Below are 23746 nucleotides of genomic sequence, written 5' to 3'. Positions count from 1 at the left end.
GTAGGAGTAAGGATAATGCAATGACCAGTAACACACAGGGAACACTACAGGTATCTCTGGGGATGTACCGGGACATTAGCTATAGGTGCACATCTGCTGTAGTCACATACAGGACAGTGCTGGGAGGACGGGAGGTATAGAGAGGTCGGTGTAGTACAGTGAGGTATTCTAGAGTAAGACACCAGAGGTAGGAGTAAGGATAATGCAATGACCAGTAACACACAGGGAACACTACAGGTATCTCTGGGGATGTATCGGGACATTAGCTATAGGTGCACATCTGCTGTAGTCACATACAGGACAGTGCTGGGAGGACGGGAGGTATAGAGAGGTCTGTGTAGTACACTGAGATATTCCAGAGTAAGACACCAGAGGTAGGAGTAAGGATACTGCAATGACCAGTAACACACAGGAAACACTACAGGTATCTCTGGGGATGTACCGGGACATCAGCTATAGGTGCACATCTGCTGTAGTCACATACAGGACAGTGCTGGAAGGACGGGAGGTATAGAGAGGTCCGTGTAGTACACTGAGGTATTCCAGAGTAAGACACCAGAGGTAGGAGTAAGGATACTGCAATGACTAGTAACACGCAGGAAACACTACAGGTATCTCTGGGGATGTACCGGGACATCAGCTATAGGTGCACATCTGCTGTAGTCACATACAGGACAGTGCTGGGAGGACGGGAGGTATAGAGAGGTCGGTGTAGTACACTGAGGTATTCCAGAGTAAGACACCAGAGGTAGGAGTAAGGATACTGCAATGACCAGTAACACACAGGGAACACTACGGGTATCTCTGGGGATGTACCGGGACATCAGCTATAGGTGCACATCTGCTGTAGTCACATACAGGACAGTGCTGGGAGGACGGGAGGTATAGAGAGGTCCGTGTAGTACACTGAGGTATTCCAGAGTAAGACACCAGAGGTAGGAGTAAGGATACTGCAATGACCAGTAACACACAGGGAACACTACAGGTATCTCTGGGGATGCACCGGGACATCAGCTATAGGTGCACATCTGCTGTAGTCACATACAGGACAGTGCTGGGAGGACGGGAGGTATAGAGAGGTCGGTGTAGTACAGTGAGGTATTCCAGAGTAAGACACCAGAGGTAGGAGTAAGGATACTGCAATGACTAGTAAAACGCAGGGAACACTACAGGTATCTCTGGGGATGTACCGGGACATCAGCTATAGGTGCACATCTGCTGTAGTCACATACAGGACAGTGCTGGGAGGACGGGAGGTATAGAGAGGTCCGTGTAGTACACTGAGGTATTCCAGAGTAAGACACCAGAGGTAGGAGTAAGGATACTGCAATGACTAGAAACACGCAGGGAACACTACGGGTATCTCTGGGGATGTACCGGGACATCAGCTGGAAGCGCACATCTGCCATAGGCACATACAGGAGAGGGGGAAAGAATGCAATTACTACTGGGATACAACAGGAAAGATTTTTTATTGATATAACAGTCTGGTTATAGGAGGGAACCACCTGTGTAGAAGTCACCATGGCAGAGGCCTCCTCCCACCCAGAGCCAACCATCTGCCCCTGGGTTGGAGGCCGCATCTCAGTCCTCCGGCTCGTACTTGGAAAGCCGGGTGCGCAAGTCCTTCATCTGCTGGTTCTTGCGGGTCAGGATGTCCTTCATGTTGCGGTAGGCGCTGGTCTCCTGGAACTTCCGCTCCAGCTCCTTCTCGGCCATGGCCAGCTCTTCCTGGACGCGAAGAAGTTGGTGCTTGGTGCTGGTCAGGTTCTCCTCCAGGTTCCTTTGGCTGGTTGCCTGGTCACCCAGCGTCTTCTGGAAGTCCTGCTGGAGCTGGGCCACCGTGTCCTCCAGATGCATGCCCTCGGGTGCGGCCGGAGGGCTCTTCTGCTCCAGCGCGAGGCGGCGCAGCTCTGCAAGGGCATGTTCCGCACTGCGCTTGTCATCCAGGGCAGCGGTGGCCTGACCCTCCAGGGTGCGGAGCCGGGCGCGGAGCCGCTCATTCTCCTCCTGGAGCCGCCCGATCTCAGCTTGCAGCAGCTGGGAGGCGCCACCCTCACTCAGGGGGGCCAGTCTGGTCTGGGGGCCACGGACTGAGGGCCCCGGCTCGGTGCTGCGCTCCAGTTCAGCCACCTGCTCCAGCAGCTCCCGGTTCTCCAGCTCGGAGATGTCGGTGTTGAGGCGCAGGTGCCAGTGCTGGGCCTGGGAGAAGAGCTGCTGCAGGAGCAGGGCGCTGCTGTGGGAGGCGTTCATCAGTTCCAGCTCCAGCTCCCCCAGCACCAGCTCCTGCAGCCCGGACAGAAGCTCCGCCACCTCCTCCTGCGTGTACGTGGCCTCCAGCAGCCGGCTCTCCCGCACGTCCTGGAAGCAGGACGCCACACTCTTCAGCCGCAGCAGCCGCTTGGCCTGGGCGAAGCGCACGTAGCTGAGGAGCTGGGCCCGGTGCTGCTCGTTCAGCTCCGCCATCTTCTTCTGTAACTGCCTGGCCGCGGCACCATGGCAACGGGCGCGTCACCGCGGCGAGGAGACGGGCCTCCCCATTGGCTGGCAGCGGGCGGAACGCGGTGGAGGGGTTGGGCTTAGCTCCTATTGGCAGACAGCGTGACAGAGGCTGCGATCCTATTGGTAACCAACTGGCGGACGATGTGTACGGGGCGTGGCTACGTGTACGTCAGACCTGTTCTGGTGACGGTGCGCGTACGGGACGCAGGCTCGCTGCTAGGCAACCGGTCTCTACCCTCGTAGCGGCTAAATAAAAAGCGCTGTGAGGGCGTGTAACAAGTTCCGCCCTCACCTGACGTCATATCCTTGTCAGGAACTGAAGTGGATCTAGGCACAAACAGCTATTCATACAGGAGGAAGCGATGCTACACAGGGTGACACCTAGTGGTGGCTGCTAGTATCACAGCCCCTGTACTAGATTCAGTATAGAACTCTGCTGGGGTGGTGGTGATGATGATGATGATTAATGCATACCCTCCAACATTTGAAGGGCAGAAATCGGTACACATTTAGGAAGGGGCCTGGCCATGGGTAAAGTGGGTGTGTCCTTGAGTAAAAGTGGGCGTGGTCATGTCCCCAGCCACCCTGCCCCCTGGCACAGCACCTGATGCAGCTCATGTCACGTGGTTTGGTGGGCTGCTGGCATATTAAATAAGTATACTTATTTAATATGCCAGCAGCCCACCAAACCACATGTGACATGAGCTGCAGGCCTGGATAGACAAGACTGGAGTGATTTTCAAAGTGCAGCCTGCTGAGCAGGGCCACCTACTTGCTCTGCGCTGTAGGCGATGTTTGGCACCGGCTGAGGCTTTGGACGGTCCGCTGTGAAGTCGGATCTGTGGGATGTATACCCCCTCATGCGTGCCGCGGCTCAGCTGCCCACCGCACCCCTCTCCCCCACAGAGATTGGCGTCCAGACAAACAGTGAGGGCAGAGACGGCCTGCCGCCTTTCCCCTGACTCTGAGTGCGCGGTGCCGGCGCGTGACGTCATGACGCACGGCCCGGCCCGCAATGCACTCATGGGAATGGGAGGGGGAGAGCCGGCGGACCAAGCAGCACACGCCGGAGCGGGGCCCGGGAGCTCCAGGAATGATTTCACGGCGCACCCGCTGTGATTGAAAAATCGGTACATTCGGTACATACTGGATTTGCCGGTACAGACTGTTAAAAAACGGTACTGTACCGGCAAATTCGGTACAGTTGGAGGGTATGTTAATGGCACCTTAGTTCTGAGTGTTCCTCACACTGGTGGCAGCACCAGAAGATTACAGGTCCCCTTAGGAATAAACAGACTGAGTGCTAGATACGGGTTTCATATTTATTATTCGTTATAAGCGAGTTACATGTTTGCTATATATTCTCCATGTAAATGAGGACTACGGATGGATCCAGCACTTCCTACGATATTCGCAGTTACGGGAATGTACTCTTGCAGCAGACCGCCGTGGTCCAGTCCATGTTAGCGCACTGACAGTGACATTTGGTCCCATCTACCACGTTCCATGATCCACATCCTTGGCCACAGGAACAACCCGTAACGACATGACCTGCAGCGAGAAACTCAGAATAGTCAGGTATCCCATGCCTACCTTTGGGCTGCAGCCCTGGGCCGAGAGGGGGACACGATTTCTGGGAGGGTAGGCAACCATGAGGTATCCCATACATATTTACATATCTATGGAACATAAAGCTCAGAACACAATGCCCCCTCTATGGCGTGCACCCGTCTCCCTATAGATTATAGGTAGAGTCCTCCACCTTCATGTTCTTCTTCTCTCGGTATCTGCCTGACCAGAAAGAGTATATTCTACATCTACTCCCTGGTGTCCTATCCCCCGATCTCCGTTCCTCCCTGGTGACCTATCCCCCGATCTCCATACCTCCCTGGTGACCTATCCCCCGATCTCCATTCCTCCCTGGTGTCCTATCCCCCGATCTCCATACCTCCCTGGTGACCTATCCCCTGATACCCATACCTCCCTGATGACCTAACCCCTGATACCCATACCTCCCTGGTGACCTAACCCCTGATACCCATACCTCCCTGGTGACCTATCCCCTGATCTCCATACCTCCCTGGTGACCTATCCCCCGATCTCCATACTTCCCTGGTGTCCTATCCCCTGATCTCCATACCTCCCTGGTGTCCTATCCCCGATCTCCATTCCTCCCTGGTGTCCTATCCCTGATCTCCATTCCTCCCTGGTGACCTATCCCCCGATCTCCATACCTCCCTGGAGACCTAACCCCTGATACCCATACCTCCCTGATGACCTATCCCCTGATCTCCATACCTCCCTGGTGTCCAATCCCCTGGTCTCCATACCTCCCTGGTGTCATATCCCCTAGTCTCCATAACTCCTTGATGCTCTATCCCTTGGTTTCCATAACTCCCTGGTCATCCTCTACCTTCATACCTTCCTGGTATTTTAGATCTCCAAACCTCCCTCGTGTCCTATCCCATTGTCTCCATACCTCCCTGGTGTACTATCCCCTGATCTACCTCCCTGGTGTCCTATCTCCTTGTCTCCATACCTCCCTGGTGTACTATCCCCCGATCTCCATACCTCCCTGGTGTCCTATCCCCTGATCTCCATACCTCCATGGTGTCCTATTCCCTGATCTACCTCCCTGGTGTCTTATCACCTTGTCTCCATACCTCCCTGGTGTCCTATCTCCTTGTCTCCATACCTCCCTGGTATCCTATCTCCTTGTCTCCATACCTCCCTGGTGTCCTGTCCCCTGATCTACCTCCCTGGTGTCTTATTCCCTGATCTACCTCCCTGGTATGCAGAGTTTGTATATTCTCCCCGTGCTTGCGTGGGTTTCCTCCGGGTACTTCGGTTTCCTCCCACAATCCAAAAATATACTGGTAGGTTTATTGGCTTCCAACAAAATGAACCCTAAAATTTCTGTGTGTGCATGTACATGTGGTAGGGAATATAGATTGTAAGCTCCTTTAGGGCAGGCACCGATGCGAATGTTGAAATATTCTCTGTAAAGCGCTGCAGAATATGTGTGCGCTATATAAGCGCTGTATGTGCTATATAAGAAACTGTTAATAAATAAATAAATAAATAAATAAATAATGGTTTCCTATCCCCTGATCTACTGCCCTGGTGCCCTATCCCCTGGTCTCCATACCTCCCTGGTCTCCAAACATCCCTGTTGTCCTATCCCCTGATCTACCTCCCTGGTGCCCTATCCCTTAGTCTACATCCCTGGTGCCCTATCCCACAGTCTCTATACCACCCTGGTGTCCTATACCCTGGTCTCCATACCCCCCTGGTGTCCTATCCCCTGGTCTCCATACCCCCCTGGTGCCCTATCCCCTGGTCTCCATACCTCCCTGGTCTCCAAACATCCCTGGTGTCCTATCCCCTGATCTACCTCCCTGGTGCCCTATCCCCTGGTCTCCATACCTCCCTGGTCCCCTTACCTCCCTGGTGTCCTATCCCCTGATCTACATCCCTGGTGCCCTATCCCCTGGTCTCCATACCTCCCTGGTGTCCGATACCCTGGTCTCCATACCTCCCTGGTCTCCAAACATCCCTGTTGTCCTATCCCCTGATCTACCTCCCTGGTGCCCTATCCCTTAGTCTACATCCCTGGTGCCCTATCCCACAGTCTCTATACCACCCTGGTGTCCTATACCCTGGTCTCCATACCTCCCTGGTGTCCTATACCCTGGTCTCCATACCTCCCTGGTCCCCTTACCTCCCTGGTGTCCTATCCCCTGATCTACATCCCTGGTGCCCTATCCCCTGGTCTCTATACCACCCTGGTGTCCTATACCCTGGTCTCCATACCTCCCTGGTCCCCTTACCTCCCTGGTGTCCTATCCCCTGATCTACATCCCTGTTGTCCTATCCCCTGATCTACCTCCCTGGTGTCTTATTCCCTGGTCTCCATACCTCCCTGGTCTCCAAACATCCCTGCTGTCCTATCCCCTTATCTACCTCCCTGGTGTCTTCTCCCCTTGCCTCCATACCTCTCTGGTCTCCATACCTCCCTGGTGTCCGATACCCTGGTCTCCATACCTCCCTGGTCTCCAAACATACCTGTTGTCCTATCCCCTGATCTACCTCCCTGGTGTCTTATTCCCTGGTCTCCATACCTCCCTGGTGTCCTATACCCTGGTCTCCATACCTCCCTGGTCTCCAAACATCCCTGCTGTCCTATCCCCTGATCTACCTCCCTGGTGTCTTATTCCCTGGTCTCCATACCTCCCTGGTGTCCTATACCCTGGTCTCCATACCTCCCTGGTCTCCAAACATCCCTGTTGTCCTATCCCCTTATCTACCTCCCTGGTGTCTTCTCCCCTTGCCTCCATACCTCTCTGGTCTCCATACCTCCCTGGTGTCCTATCCCCTGATCTACATCCCTGGTGCCCTATCCCCTGGTCTCCATACCTCCCTGGTGTCCTATCCCCTGATCTCCATACCTCCCTGGTGTCCTATCCCCTGATCTCCATACCTCCCTGGTGTCCTATCCCCTGATCTACATCCCTGGTGCCCTATCCCACAGTCTCCATACCTCCCTGGTATCCTTACCTCCCTGGTGTCCTATCCCCTGGTCTCCATACCTCCCTGGTGTCCTGTACCCTGGTCTCAATACCTCCCTGGTCTCCAAACATCTCTGTTGTCCTATCCCCTGATCTACCTCCCTGGTGTCCTATGCCCTTGCCTCCATACCTCCCTGGTCTCTATACCTCCCTGGTGTCCTATCCCACCAGAGGTTTTGCCAGCCTATATAAATGACACAGGCTGCAGACAACATACTACAGTGCATGGTCTGGTGCCCTGTATAAATATATATAGTACATATTGATAGTACATGTGAGACTGGACTGGTAAATTAGAGAGAAATGTCCCCAGGAGAAATGTGATCTTTAGAATATAGACGATTCTGGGTGAGAATGATGGGCGCCTTCCTGAGAGGTAAATCATATTGGAGTCACCCCTCCTATGGGTAGAACCGTGTCTTACCTGATGGGCATCTGGCATCTGCTGATCGCTCAGTAACATACTGACAGCCAAATGTCTGAGCTCCGCAGTAATCAGACACTGAAATAAGAAATGCAGTGACATCAAATCCAAGGAAAACTCATCTGGTGTAATGACCATCATCCATATTATCCTGGTACCATCTGTGCCACCACAGCTTGGTCATAGGAGCATGGTTATCAGGAGCAAACGCAGGATTTTCAGAAGGGGGTTTCCAGAGGGGCGGAGCAAAGCACGGAGATGGACACAGGTGACCCAGTATATGCCGGGTCAGTTAAAGTATTATAGATAGACCAAATGTATATAAATAATAATAATAATAATAATAATAATAATAATAATAATAAAAAAATCTATATATATACACACACACACACACACACACACACACACACACTAAAAAACAATGTATTGGGGCCCCCATCGATCCTCCAGCGGTAGGGGTGGAGGAAGCTTTGATGTCCTGCAGGTGGTAGGGGGTATTATATCAACCGCTCAGCATGTAGGGCCTGAATCAGTAATTTCCACTAATTACCCCTTTACTGCACAGATGGTGGGAGATGAGGAGGGAGAAGGGGTCATTTGACTGAATGAAGGGGCCCTGATCATAGGTGTGCGCACATTGAGTGTTAGGGGTGCACAGGCACACCCAAATGCTGTGCCCACCCTTATGAACAACTCCCTGCCGCTAGCAATACCAGCAATACCTTTTACCAAAGTCTTTTGCTTTTTAGACCTGTACTCCATTACAATTAGTGCCCATCAATCAATTGTGAGTTTTGCATTGTTAATTGTACTAGACCGTTGTCATATCGCTACACACCTGCATAGTCCATATACTTTATATGCATGTACTGTTATACAGAGTAATAAGAAGATTAAAACTGGAATAGGCCGGAGATTACGTTCTGGCTGAGAGACATTTTATATTTTAGCGAGTACCAATAGGTGACGGTAAACATGCATGATTAGCAGTGTTAGACATACCCAATGGGCAATGCTAGACACGCCCATTAGGTGGCGCTAGACACACCCCTTTGACGGTGCACCCCCTAATAAAATGGGCTGCGCACGCCTATGGCCCTGATACATAACTTCCAGGGTGGTAGAGGATGTTTAATATGCAGAGGAGGGGTGTATAGTGGAGTGGGCTTATTATTCATAATTTTCTTGTGGGTGGACAGCTTGCTTGACTGCAGATATCTCCAGTTCCCGGAACTAGATTTCTTAGCTTTTCATGGAATTAAACACTAGAGAATCCCACCTACCAAATGGTATTGGGGACTAGGGGATCAGAGTTCAGGAGGCAGAGCAATCTGCCAATGAGTATATAAAACTACATACCAGGTGTGTGGAGCTGGAGCAGTAACCAGCTGCTGGAAGGCTGATATATCTGGTTCTGGGACAAGCTACTAGTGTCTTTTAAAGGAGGAGATTCCCAGCTTTTGGAATATATCCTCAGAAAAACTCTAAGCTAGAAAGAACCTGAAACATCTGACTGGGAAGAGCAATTAGCAGACTTGGATGGGACCACTGCTTTGAAGTCAGACATTTCCGGTTCCCAAGGGCCAATTTTTAAAATTATTGTACCCATGGAAAGAGGGGACCCTCAGCTTTCAGACTAGGGCCCATAGACTCCTGGAGGGTTTCTGGGTACTCAGAAACCCCCCTTGCGTGCGCCACTGGATACTGTAGTAGCTTGTTTGTACTAGTGGGGCACATATAGTCTATGTTCTGTACGTATGTTACTGAGCATTTATACATGTCTGGAATAGCACATGGTACATATGCTGATCATACACTTCAGATTCGTTCATCTCTTACATTCACACAACAAATTAACGCTTCATCCCATACATTCAACCAACCAATTAACACTTCATCCCTTACGCTCACCCAGCCAAGTAACGCTTCATCCCTTACATTCACCCAACCAATTATCGCTTCATTCCTTGATATGCCCACACACAGATAGATTTTGTGAACAATCCAATCTGTAACACAATTTCCCTTTAAATCCAGAACATTCCTGGCCAAAAGATATCATGCCGCCACACAGAATGATTATGTAAACTATCATTTTGTTAGATGGGTCATTTAAGAACTGTAAATCATTGACACATCATTGGCACATGGTTAATTATGCCTACACACGGAACGATATGTGCTAAATCATGCACACTGTGTCCTTACCTTTCTGCATGCTGATGAATGACCAGTGGGTGTGCGCACTGGATCGTGATCATGCCCACAAACAGACAGGTTTGAATTATAGGTCGTTCCAATTGGTTGAATATGACATATGGGACCAAATGTAATAGGGTGTAATAGGGTGAGAGTTTCAGAAAGTGAGAGATTTTGGGAGAGTTTTCCCATGTTTTTTAAAGCAGCAATCAATTACATGGCAAAAGCAACCTGGTTTTGCAGTGTAAGCGATTGCTGCTTTAAAAATCATGGGAAAACTCTCCCAAAATCTCTCACTTTCTGACACTCTCACCCTATTACATTTGACCCATGGTTTACAAATCTATCTGGATGTGGGCACCTTTACGTTCACCCAACAAATTAACACTTCATTCAATAAGCAATCGTTTCAATCCCTTCATCCCTCCAACCAACCAATTGGGCAACATAGTACGGAAGTGATGAGGAGAAGAACGGTGATGGGACATTTGTCTCTTACCTATGGACTTTATGGCACCATCGAGGCTGCAGGGCCTTTCGTGCCCACTGACCAGTACCGGTACCAGCAGCAAGATGATAGACACATAGAGCTTCATCCTCCAACCACAGATATCAGACCTGCAGAGGATCATGGAGAGAAGAGAAGAGTCAGCTCTTCTGCCCAATGGATGTACCTACCGCCCGGATCAGTGATTGTTCTCACCTATCTTAAGCAGGAACCGGCTAATCTCCATCCTCCAGGAAACCTTTATATACAGATTCCGAGGCTGCTCCGCCTGATATTACATCAATGAATGATATTATTGCAACATCTTTTAATACCATGTAAATTGCATTTCTATTCTGATCTTAATTAATGCTAAAATATTAGAATGTATAATTATCACACGATAGTCTATAAGCATCTCATAGTATCGGTGGAGAGAAAGGCAACAGGGCGTTGTGATAATTTAATCCTCCTTAGCGCCTGATGTTCCCCTCCCTGTACTTACTCCACCTGTGTGCCTAAATATACCCTGTGTATTATTATAATTGTATTTATAAGGCGCCACAAGTGTTTGGCAGCGCCGTACAAAGGAACAATACAGGGAGACACAACTTGGCATAACATTGAATAAATAACAAAAATATAGTACAAATAAAGAGCGTCACAGTTCAATACACATTACAGCTTGGATATAAGTAGTGAGAACTCAATCAACATACTGTAAGAGGCTCATGGCCAATGATGGAGATGACAAATATGGTTACTGATTGTTTGAGTATAGGTGTCACACCAGGGGTCTGAGTCAACGAGACAAAGACCTCTGGTGGGGGTCTAGATCGGTATTGGAACCGGGCAGGCTGTAGGAGACCCTTGTGCATATGAGCACGACAGTGCACCCAGAGGAAGAATCAGGCAGCAGGTAAAATACAACAGGTTTATTAAATGGAGATGGTACAAGCAGTTTGTGAACCGATGGAATGGTAAATGACAGTCACTGATAAGGTGAAACAGAACTACTTGCACCGATATGGATCCGATGGTGGTGAGGTATCCGGAGTATCGGACCAGGGATGCGGAGGTGATGAAGGCTGTGGAATCCGGATGGAACGGATGGAGACAGCGAAGGATAACCGGAGTATCGGTCAGGATCGATGGTAGAACATCGGAGCTAGGCTGGAGCTGGTAAGTGGATCTGCGGCAGGTGGAAACACAGGTGATGTCACAGGGGGACCTGGATGGCACAGGATAGTAGACCCGGCTTGGACACAGGCGATGGTGACCCCGATATCACAGGCGATGGTGACTCCGATATCACAGGCGATGGTGAGCCTGGATGGAACACAGGCGATGGTGAGCCCGGATGGAACACAGGTGATGGGAGGCCTGGATGGACACAGCAACCTGGAGCACCTGGATGGAACACTGCAGCAGGGAGAGAATACCAGCAGACAAACACTTGCATAGCAGGATGACAAATGAAGCAATGAGATGAGAGCTCCCAGGATACTTATACCCATGGCTTGGCCTGGATTGGCCGGGCAGGTAACCTGAGAGATCAACTCATAGCCGGATTGGAGGAACCAGACATGTGATTGACAACATCATGGCAGCCACCATGTCTGGCTAAGGCGGGAAAGTATGTTTGTGAACACCATGCTTCTGGCCGGGAGCAATGGCGTCAGACACGGGATTCACTGAGCAAAGGATACTGTTAATGCGGATGAGGAGAGCGGTGCACCGTGCAGCCGCAGACTCAGCAGCGCTGAGAGGACTGCCAGATGACTGACATGGAGGCACACTGCGCTCAGGATGCCGGCTGTATCGGAACTTGTAACGCAAGCTGAGCCTGCGCAGGCACTTAGACGATAAGATAACTTGCTTTAACACCCGGATCTTGACAATAGGAGAGCTGTGAGTGAATTGTGAAGAGAAGAGAGCTTTGACAACAGAAGGAAAGAGAGCCCTGCTCTGAGGAGCTTACAATCTAGTAGGAGGGGGAGACAGACAGATTACAAGAGGTGCAAGCGAGTGGGTAGTGGTTAGATAGCAGGATGTAAACAGGCAAGGGGTCGGAGAACCAGCTGGTTTATGCAGTGGAAGGGTACGCTTTGATGAATAGGTGAGTTTTCAGTGCCCATTTGAAGCTTTGCAAGGTCGGGAGAGTCTAATGGAGCGAGGGAGTGCGTTCCACTGAAGGGGTGCAGCATGGGCAAAGTCCTGTACTCTAGCATGGGAAGCAGTGATCAGGGTGGAAGAGAGACGACAGTCGTCAGCCGACCGTAGAGGGCGGGAGGGTGTATGAATGGAGATGAGGTTAGAGATATATGGAGCAATGGAATTAGAGATGGCCCTGTATGTGAGTGTGAGGTGTTTGAAGAGGATTGTGTAGGGGAATGGAAGCCAGTGCAGATTTTGTTGAAGGGGAGTAGCAGAATTAGAGCGGCGGGAGAGGAAGATAATCCTGGCTGCAGCATTGAGGACAGATTGGAGAGGAGCTAGTTGGGATTGAGCAAGGCCGGTGAGAAGAGCATTACAGTAGTCAAGCCGTGAGATGACTAATGAGTGGATGATCAGCTTAGTTGCACTCTGTGAGAGAAAGGGCCTGATGTGAGCAATGTTGCATAACTGGAACCGGCAAGAATTGGCCAGGGCTTGGATGTGGGGTGCAAAGGAGAGGGAGGAGTCAAGAGTGACACCCAGGCAGCGGAGTTGGGGAACGGGGGAGATGATGGTGTTGTTAACAGTGATAGAGATATTAGTAGGGGGCATAGCTCTGGGTGGGGAAAGATAATGAGTTCAGTTTTGTCCATATTGAGCTTCAGTGAGCGCTCAGACATCAAGGAGGAGATGGCAGACTTCCGGTAGGCGGACCTAGGGAAAGGCCGTGCTGAAGTGAGCTCTCAGCTCCAAGGGCTGCTACCAGCTAAAGCAGCCAGAATACTGGAGATACAGACCCCGAGTGAGAGACGGGGGCCTGTGAGATAACACGGGGAAGAAGGAGAAAAACCAGCTATCCCCACAAACATACCATCGCTACCGGAATCAGGCGCAGAGACCAGCGGGCGTACCGAACAGCAACATCGAGTACGTCAGCAAGGCGCCAGGAAAGACGTCACATACCTCAGACGCCGGACTGGGCACGAGGGAGACGGAGACCATCGGGACCCGGCGCACGCTGCAAGGTGAGAAGCCGGGGACACTGTTCGTCGGGCGGAGGGAGCATTGACGGATCCGGCCGGCGGTTGTCTGTCACCGCTCCCGACTGCTCCGTGCTGCCCGGTACTACGGAGGGGGCAGACGCAGCGGCCGCGTCACTCTGTATTATTGAAGAAGATAGGGACACTGCTCTGGAAGCCAGGAGCGTGCTGAGCTGGGGATTATAGCACCAGCACATTATTTTGACTGCTGCACATAGACCCCAGAGATTCATCTCTCCCCCCCATCTCATTAACCCGCTCCACCAACTGCTAAACGGAGAAGGCATATATTGCCATGAGCACATTGCTGCATAAGAGCCCTGACTATACATACTACAAAGACACTCTACCAATTTCCATTAGCGGTTGGAGGGAAAAGGGCCAGAAAGGCTCAGTGAATAAAGAGCGTCTGGGTAAAAGGACACTTGTATTATAAACCCAGCAAAGCAACTGGCGCGACATCAGCTGTAAAGCACAGCATAATAGTGGCCAGATCAGACAGAGAAGACATATTGTGAGCAGAGGCTATGGAGAAATTCGTAGGGAAGGCAGCTCGGAGTGGTAAAGGAGGCACATCTGCAAAATGTAAAGACGCAAAACATCAGTCCTCCTATATAACCAGCCCACCCGCCTCCCCAGACAATCATGCGATATCCAAAGGCATGGATTCCCCAACCCAAAAAACAGCAGCAACCATTACGGCCAAAGAAATTACCGCTATACTATCACCACTGCTTGATGAGAAATTGGCCGGCATTAAGGAAGTAATTGAGACGGCAATGGCACAGCTCAGAGAGCATGGGTCTCGACTTATTAAAGCAGAACAAAGGATATCTAATATGGAAGATGAACTGAACCTGGCTAAGGCCACTATAGTATCCCATGAAGCCACAATAACAAGCATCCAGGAGAAACTCGAAGAAGCCGAAAATAGGAGCCGAAGAAATAACTTACGCATGATTGGTCTGCCGGAATCAGTAAAGCAAAAAGACTTGATGGATGTTGTCTCAAAATGGCTACCTCGCGAACTACACTGCTTGCCGGAATCTGGAAACATGCTGATTGAAAGAGTGCACCGTATTGGCCCAGAAAACCAATCAGAACGCCGCAGACCTCGACCCGTGATTTTTTAATTTTTGAACTATCAAGACAAAGTTTTGGTTTTGGACATGTACAGAAAGAAGAGAGATCTGAAATACCAGGGGGAAAAGTTGCTTCTATTTCAAGACTTTTCGTCGCAGGTAGCAACTAAAAGGAAAGAATTCTCCCCAATCTGCAAATTTCTGTTTGAAACAGGTACTAAATTTGCACTTATTTACCCTGCAAAACTTCGGATAACTCATAATGAAAAATCATATATGTTTGAGACGGTCTCATCAGCCCAGATCTTCATAGACTCTGCCCTCAGAAGTACAGCGCCTACCTCAAAAGACAAGGACTGAGGGAGAGACGTACTTTGCAAGTATACTATCTTTAGACTAAGTATAATGACAGAACTTAGAAAGATGAAAATGTTGTGTCTTTTGTTATTTTTTAGTACATTTAAGATCTCAGGAATATACGAATATAAGAGCTTCAGTCACAAATGTTTTGTGTGTATCCAGGGGGTATTTAACAGAATGGGACATGAGGGTCCTTTGGGGGCTTCAAAAATCTAAAATTGTTGTGATCAAAAGAGGGAAAAGAGCAAAAAAAGGAAAAAAAAGGGGAGATGTCTCTTTGGGAGATTAGAACACATAAAAATAAGGGAACACATGATTATTATAATGAGTTATTTCTCACATAATTGTTTCTGCACTGCCTCATTAAGGGTTAAATCCAAGGGCCTAATTATAAGGTCCAGGGAAAATAGAATCCCATATGTTCATAGATGTTATTTTCAAATATTTTATCACTATACTGTTAAATATACAGAAGGGGGAATTGGACAAGTTAATGTTGTTGAAAGATGTAATGCACATTTTGATAGAGCACGCAATATCACAGAAGCACATGCTCACAGAGAGGTTTTTCTCTTTTTCTTTTTTTGCTGTTTGGGGTTTTTTTTTTCTTTGCATCTACATATGAAGGATTGCTGTTGGGCCAAATGGGTGATCTTATGAGTTCCAAAAGGAACCTAGTAGAGCCATCTGAGGCTACTTCCAAAGTTAAAAATTATGCAACACCCAGATGGCCCAAGAAGACAAATGTTTAAATGTTTAATTAATGAATATGTTATTTTCTCTTTTTTCTTCTTCTTCTTTGTATGAAGATAGATTATATCACTATTATAGCATGGAAAGCAAATGTTAGATCGCACAAAGATAGGTTGATATGACAAGGCCCCCTAATAGTTTAAAGATCAATCGTACATGCATAAAATTCGTATCTTGGAATGTAGAGGGACTGAACTCCCCTTTGAAGAGGAGAAAGATAGCACAACACCTAAAACGCCTCAAACCCGATATAGCAGTATTACAGGAAATTCATTGGAAGGAGGGAGTTTCCAACACCTTCAGAGACAGCTGGTTCTCAGAATATTTCACTACCTGCTTTCCCACGAAAAAGCGTTATGATTATTATAAATAAATCCCTAGGATATGAAATAGTAGGCAAAATGCAAGAGTCTGAAGGCAGATACTTATTCCTCAAAATAAAAATAGAGGGAGAACTGTTTACGATTGCTACAATATATGCCCCTACAGGCCCTAATACGGAATTTTTCACCAACTTATATGTACAGTTGCAGGACTGGGCGGAGGGACAAATAATTATAGGGGGAGATTTTAATACTACACAATGGCAATCATTGGACAAATCCAAAGACGGTAATAGAAACTATTGCACCAGCCCTGGAGATGCTGATGAGCTCCCTGGAGGTGGCAGATCCATGGAGACATCAGCACCCAGTAGACAGGGAATATACGTTTTACTCCCATCCACATCATACATCAACACGAATAGATTACTGGCTCATACAAAATACACTATTGGCAAGAGTGATCCAATCCAAAATAGAACCAATAGTAATTTCGGATCATGCCCCCACCTGGTTTAAGCTATCATTGCTATCCCCAACTGCCCAGTCCCGTAACTGGAGATTTCCCACGTATCTGACGGAGTCCCCCGAGTTTGGCGCAGCATTGAAGCAACACCTCCAAAATTACGTAGAGGATAATATCCAGCACCTAGACAATATAAATCTATTCTGGGCCACATCAAAGCCCGTTATGCATGGCTGTATAATAGCTTACGTATCGGCAAAACGAAAAATAATACAGAAACGATATTCAGAACTTAGCACAGAGGTGTCAACATCATATGCAGCAATGCTGAGTAACAACACTCGGGAGACTCGTCAGATATTCTTGGAAACAAAAGCACTATATGACACCATATGCACCGAAAAAGCCCAATATTACTTGGACTTTCAAAAACATAGATACTTTAGATGGGGCAATAAGGCCGGGAAGTTACTAGCATCCGTAGCTAGAGGACGGCGGCCAGTAACACGCATTCTAAACATAACCTCAGAGGAAGGGATTCAGAATAAAAAAACGGAGGAAATAGCAGACGCTTTTCTAAATTACTATAAAAACTTATACTCACCACCTCAAGATCAACCAAAGCTAGGGATGGACTTTCTAAAAAGAGCCAAACTCCCTATTCTAACACAACTGGAAAGTGACGCACTAATAGATCCAATAACTGAGATAGAACTTAAACAAGTCATAAATAATCTACCAAAAGGAAAATCCCCAGGACCAGATGGTCTAAGTTCGGAATATTATAAATTACTGCAACCGGAATTGACACCATATGTGCTTGCCCTATTGAACTCCATCATGAAGGGTAACACACCCCCGGTGGGGTTCAATGAGGCAAGAATAATTGTAATAATGAAAGCGGGTAAAGATCCAAATCTAGTGACATCATATAGACCTATCTCACTACTAAACCAGGACCTCAAAATATTAACAACCATCATAGCCAATAGACTACAATTGGTCTTACCTAAACTGATTCACCCCTCACAGACGGGCTTCTTACGAGGTAGATCCTCAATACACAACATCAGGCAAGTAATAGCGGCCCTGGTACAATCGCACTCACTAGCTAAGGGAAATTCCCTGCTGGTGAGCTGCGATGCCGATAAGGCATTTGACCGAGTATCATGGGCACACTTGTTAAGGGTATTCCACATGCAAAGACATGGGGGTAGGATTTATCACTCTTTTTAGGAATCTATATGCCTCGCCAACAGCCTACTTGACAATAAACGGCCTGAAAACGTCCAGGTTTAAGTTGACCCGGGGGATGCCCGTTATCCCCCCTACTATTCAACCTGGCCATAGACCCACTTATCAGAATGTTTCACCTCCAAACAGACTGGAAGGGGATACAATTTGGAGACATAGAATTGAAGGTATCGGCATATGCCGATGACCTTCTGTTATATTTTACGAACCCACAAAAGGCTTTTCCCAGTCTCCTAACGATGTTGAGGGAATTCGAAGGTATATCGGGATTCATGGTCAATAAATTAAAAACTAAGGCATTGGCATTGCATAGAGAGGCAAAAATGGAGTGGACGTATGATTTCCCATTCTTGTGGGCGGACCACCACATTACATACCTTGGGCTTATTATAACGGTGAATCCAGCAGAACTGTATCAGGCAAACTACACACCAGTAATTAAAAAGATCCTAGCAGACTTTAGATCATGGCAGTCTTTACCCCTATCTTATATTGGAAGATGCCAATTGGTAAAGATGATCTCTTTTCCTCGCATATTATATGTCATACAGACATTACCATTGCTGACTAAAGACTCAGACATACAGCTACTAAACAAAGCGACTAGTAGATTTATATGGGAGGGAAAAAAGCCCCGAATCTCAATGTACAAATTAACCCAACAAACCTCATTCGGAGGTATAAATTTACCATGTATAAAGAGCTATACACTGGCAGCAAATCTTAGATATGCAACAGATTGGATACATGCAACTGAAAATTATGTAAATTTAGCCATAGAACAGGCCTTCTGCCCGGACATACCATTGACAAGCCTGCTGCACATGAAACCGTCAAAATATCCACCAAAGGCAGCAAGTAATTTACTACTGGTAGCAACCTGTACAGCATGGCGGCTTGCCCACGCTAGAATGGGAATGTCCTCATATAACACTCCTTTTCAATCTTTATTGTATAACACTGTAACAGAGTCACCAACTCTTCAAGACAACAAACTGATTAAAAGCTATGATAAAGTAGGAATGAGATTATTGTATCATGTTATGAATGAAAACTGTACAGCTATACTGCCATACCAGTTGTTATGTGAAAAATATGTCGATATATCGATACCCAGGTTCGTATATTTCCAGTTAAGAAGTTATGTGCAGAGTGCCATGGGAAAAATACCAGTATCCGGAAATGGGAAAAATTTAGACAACCTGATAAAGAGTTCGGGCAAGAGAATGATCGCAACCTCATCGATATATCGACATATTAAGAAACAAATATCTGTGGAGGAGGAGAACACGGGGTTCATAAAGTGGTCAAATGACCTCCCAGGTACAACACCACAAATAATTTCAAAGGCTTTTGTACGATTAAATAAAACCTTAATCTCTGCAACATACGCAGAGATGCAGTATAAATTGCTGCATCGGGCATACGCCGAAAAGGAGGTGGCAGATGGGTATAACATCAGACTCAACATGTTTTAAATGCAAAATGGCCGATGCAGTTATAATGCATTGCATGTGGCAATGCCCAGAGGTTAATACCTTTTGGCAGGCAATTAGTAGCCATATAAGGAATAAATATGAGATTAACACGGCACTTACCCCAGAATGGGCCTTATGGGACATATATACCCAGGCAACAGTAAAGAGCCTATCCCAGGGACAAAAAATATTTCTGGCAAAAATATTTGCCGCAGCAAGAAAGACAATTCTATCTCAGTGGGTGTAAAACAATACTCTAAGTTTAACTTTATTAGAACCCCGTGTCTCGTACCTGTTTCAGATGGATTGGCTTGAAATGTCGCTAAATAAAGAAAAGAAAGCAGACATTTTTTTCTCCATCTGGCTACCATATGTTAAAACCCTTACCCCAGCAACAAAAGAATCCCTAAGACAAGCAATAAAATTAACTACCTGGTATAATTCAGAGACAGTACGCCTAGGAGAACACCCCTTCTAAAATAACTGAGAAGAAAAAAAAATAAAAAGGAGAGATCGAGACTACAAACAAAATAATATTAGAGATATAAATAAATGGTCATGATATGTTCAGAAATTTAATGGATGAAATACTTAATAAATCAGGGATAAGGGACAAAACATGTATGAAATATGTAAAGAGCCTCGACAAACTAATAAATGGTAATAATGTAAATGTTTTTATATGTTCTTGACTGATTGTATCATTATATGTTTCATTTTATATTTATATGAAAGAAAAATCAATAAATATAAAAAAAAAAAAAAGGAGGAGGAGATGGCAGAGAGGCAGTTGGAAACTTGAGAGAGAATAGTGGGGGACAGATCAGGAGAGGAGAGGTAGATTTGTGTGTCATCAGCATAGAGGTGGTAATGGAGGCCAACAGAGTTAATGAGTGCACCCAGAGAAGAGGTGTACAGGAAGAACCGAAGGGGGCCAAGGATGGAACCCTGAGAGACACCGACAGGAAGGATGGAAGGTGGTGAGGTGGCACCAGAGGCAGAGACTGAGAAGGAAGGGTTGGAGAGGTAATAGGAAAACCAGTTGAAGACCGTGCCAGAGAGGCCAATGTTTTGGAGTGTATGGAGGAGGAGAGGGTGATCCACAGTCTCAAAGGCAGCAGAGAGGTCCAAAAGGATAAGCAGAGAGAAATGACCCCTGGATTTGGCTGACAGCAGGTCCTTGGTGACTTTCACCAGGGCAGTCTCAGTGGAGTGAAGTGGGCGAAAGTCAGATTGAAGGGGATCTAGGATGGAGTGGTCAGACAGGTAGCTGGTGAGACGCCTGTAAACCAGCCGTTCTAGTATTTTAAAGGCAAATGGGAGAAGAGAGATAGGGCGGTAGCTTGTGGGAGATAAAGGGTCCAGGTTTGGTTTTTTAAGAATAGGTGAGACCAGAGCATGTTTGAAGGGTTAGGGGAAGATATCAGTAGAAAGGGCTAGGTTAAAGAGGTGAGCAAGGTGGGAGCAGCCAGTGGGGGAGAGGGAACAGAGGAGACGGGAGGGGAGAGGGTCCAAGGTACAGGTAGAGGGGGGTGGGAGGATGAGATGAGGGAGTGGACTTCCTCAACTGTAGTAAGGCAGAAGGATGACAGAGTGGGGTAGTTGGGGGGAGGATGATTGGGGTGGGTGGGCAGCTGAGGAGGGATGGGAGGTGATATCATGTCAGATTATCTTTAGTTTAGAGAGGAAGAAAGCAGGATTGGAGAAGAGATGAGTGATTTGAAAAAATATTGTTTGGCAGAGGAGAGAACAGCGCTGTAGGAGGAGACAATATGCTTGAAATGGAGGAAGTCTGCCAGAGAGTGAGATTTCCTCCAGAGGCGTTCAGCAGAGCGTGCACATTTTTGCAAGAATCGTGTTATTTTGTTGTGCCAGGGTTTGGGTTTAGAGCGTCAGAGGGGGACAGTATGGAGGGGGGCCACAGAGTCGAGAGCAGAGGTAAGAGAAGAGTATTAGAAAGAGGCAGCCTGGTTGGGGCAGGTCATGGTGGAAAGAGGAGAGCGGAAAGTCTCCAGGGAAGACAGGACAGTAGGGTCAAGAGACCCGAGGTTACATCTGCTGACTGTGGGTCTGGGCAATGAGGGGAGGATGAGAGGGTGAAAAAGAGCAGATTGTGGTCAGAGAGTGGGAAGGAAGAATTAGAGGAATGTTAAAGTCACCGAGGATGATAGAGGGGAGGTCAGAGGCAAGAAAGTGTGGAAGCCACACTCTAAATAACAGCCACAAGGAGGTGAATGGGGTAGAAGAGGCGGATAGTGTGTACCTCAAAGGTGGAGAATGTGAGCGAGGGCTCAGGTGGAATGACACGGAAGGTGCAGTTGGGAGAGAGGAGGATGCCCACTCCTCCACCTTGGCGGCCATCAGGTCTGACCGAGTGTGTGAAGGAGAGGCCTCCATAAGAGAGGGCAGCAGGGGAGGTAGTGTCAGAGGAGGAGAGCCAGGTTTCTGTGATGGCGAGAATGTTAAAAAGTGGGAGATAAAGAGGTCGTGGATAGTCGGGAGCTTGTTGCAGATTGATCTAAAGAAGGACAGAGAAAAGGATTGTCTTTTTTCCTGGCGCACTTTTGAAGAGAAGAAAGAGAATACATAAAATTTGCCTTTTATTTTATATTGTTAAAACTGTTTAAGTGAAATATTAAACCACACAATTGAACTTTGCAAACATTGAATAATAAAATAAGATGAGAAGCTTGTGTTGTGTAAATTGATGTGTTGCTCTAGTGTACAGTGCCCTAATGATATTCGGCGGAAATATTGCGATTGCTGTCAGGACAATTTCTTAATGTAATGGTGCTCTATGTAATTTTTGTGTCATGCTGCTCTCTTGGTAAATGCTGGAGAGAGTAATTATCTCCTTTAGCTACTTATGAGTATATTGCTCTATTTGAAGGAAAACTGCTTTGGCAATTTATCAACCACTATGATGTTTTACTTGAGACGTTCTTTCTTGTACTGCTCTATTTGCAGATAGACTGCTTTGGCAGCTCGATAGTTGAATGTGTCTGTATTAATCAATGAGTGGTTTAAGGCACGGAGTTTGTCTAACAAACAGTCTTATTGCTTCCCAAGAAGGTAATTTATTCAGGGTAACTGCTTTGGCAGCACATATATTTTTGTTGCTGCTCTATTTGCAGTTGAGCAGTATTTTCTGCTCTATTATAACCTTTCAGTGAAGTTAAGTGTCAAAACCCAAACTGATTTATAGCTTAGTACACAAGCAGGTGGTTGCTCAGGAGCACTGCTTTGGTAGCGCACGTATTTTACGATGCTCTCTTTGCAGATAACTTGTATTGGTGTAGTCTCATCAATTTGCCTGGTTGATTGTTCCAATAAAATTAGTTGTTGGAGGAAAGTGAGTTTTCTTAATTCTGTTTTAGAACTGTGAGTCCGTATAATAAGACAGCACCCCAAAACTAGGAAAGGTGAGTGCCGATGTTAAGTGTATATATTGTTTATTAGATACATTTTTTTAAGTTAGTCTTATTCCGGTCACATTCTCTCATGCACCCTGCTTTAACTAAGATTCCATAGCTTATGTTAACCATTTCCCTAGATGATTAGTGACAGGTGTGTTGGTAGCTGCTCACCTATAAAAGCACAATCTGCTGTGAGCCTCAGACCAGATAGCATGCCTGGAATCAAACATTGATGTGATAGCTATGTGTATTGTAGCCATTTTCAGCGATAGTGTTAGGACCTGCAGAAAAGTGGGGTCCCGTGAAGGGGGCTGCAGGCTTAAATGCATTAATCAATTCATGAACCAAATCTCCACTATTTATTATCAGTTAATTTAGTGTGTGCAGAGCCCCTACAATGTCTATATATATACATATATATATATATATATATATATATATATATATATACAGTTTTGGAAGTGGTGGCACTCAGAGGACTTGTAATAAATAACGAGGGACAACCAGGTGTCAAGCGACGTTTCGGTCTATTTATTTCAGACCTTTTTCAAGCTCATACAAAACATACAATGATAGCTTACCTAAATAACCTTCACCAACGACTCGTGCAGAGGGCGCCAGCTCTGCCCCGTAGGTCCGTTTCAAGTGACGTCACCAGTTGGCGGCGCACACCCGTCGGTGTGTCTGGAACCCGTGGGGTGTTGCTAGGCAACCCTACAATAACAAAAGTGAAAAACGACATAAGAACCACATACGTGATCTAAGTAAATATGTACAAGACAGCACTCATAACTAACCAAATGTCATGCAAGAACAACTCAATGGATATCACTGAAATAACACAGTTGAATAGGGCTACGATGCATCTGAACGTCAACAGCGTAATAAATACATATACATAGTAGGGAACCGGCTATGAATGCTCAGGTTCAGACCGTCTGATGGACATCGGGGGTCCAACTAGAATAAACGGCCAGGGGCTGTATGGGCGTTCATGACAATATTGCACGGAGAGTGCTAATGTGGGAGAGCGCAACAGTGAGCTGACCTGAGGATTATAAAAAACAGTGAAAACTGTAGGCTTCATTGAGGCCGGCAGGATGTACGGTTTTAAGCATGGACTAGCCACCTTACGTTATAAAATAATAGACCATATCCCCAAAAATATCAGAGGGGGTAATCGTGATAAACTCCTGCTCCAAAGGGAGACTTGGTGGATCCACAAACTTAAAAC

At 47.1% G+C, this 23746-nt stretch overlaps 2 protein-coding genes across 2 annotated transcripts; both read right to left on the bottom strand.

The window, feature by feature from the left end:
• Positions 1-1453: 1453 nt before the first annotated feature.
• Positions 1454-2614, bottom strand: LOC146024668 (leucine zipper transcription factor-like protein 1). Its single transcript, XM_083155466.1, has one exon. It carries the CDS (start codon positions 2464-2466, stop codon positions 1585-1587), a length of 882 nt encoding a protein of 293 aa, XP_083011592.1. The 5' UTR covers positions 2467-2614; the 3' UTR covers positions 1454-1584.
• A 1305-nt stretch (positions 2615-3919) lies between these two features.
• LOC146019941 (resistin-like) lies at positions 3920-10292 on the bottom strand. The gene is made up of 3 exons (XM_083152622.1): positions 10196-10292; positions 7495-7572; positions 3920-4053 (listed from the first exon to the last, which is right to left on the bottom strand). The coding sequence occupies exons 1-3, from the start codon at positions 10290-10292 to the stop codon at positions 3920-3922; spliced, it is 309 nt and encodes a 102-aa protein (XP_083008748.1).
• Positions 10293-23746: the final 13454 nt, after the last annotated feature.

This window comes from Crinia signifera, chromosome 1, assembly GCF_055691185.1.
Source record: "Crinia signifera chromosome 1, ASM5569118v1, whole genome shotgun sequence".
Taxonomy (NCBI): domain Eukaryota; kingdom Metazoa; phylum Chordata; class Amphibia; order Anura; family Myobatrachidae; genus Crinia; species Crinia signifera.
This window is presented reverse-complemented; position numbering and strand designations above follow the sequence as displayed.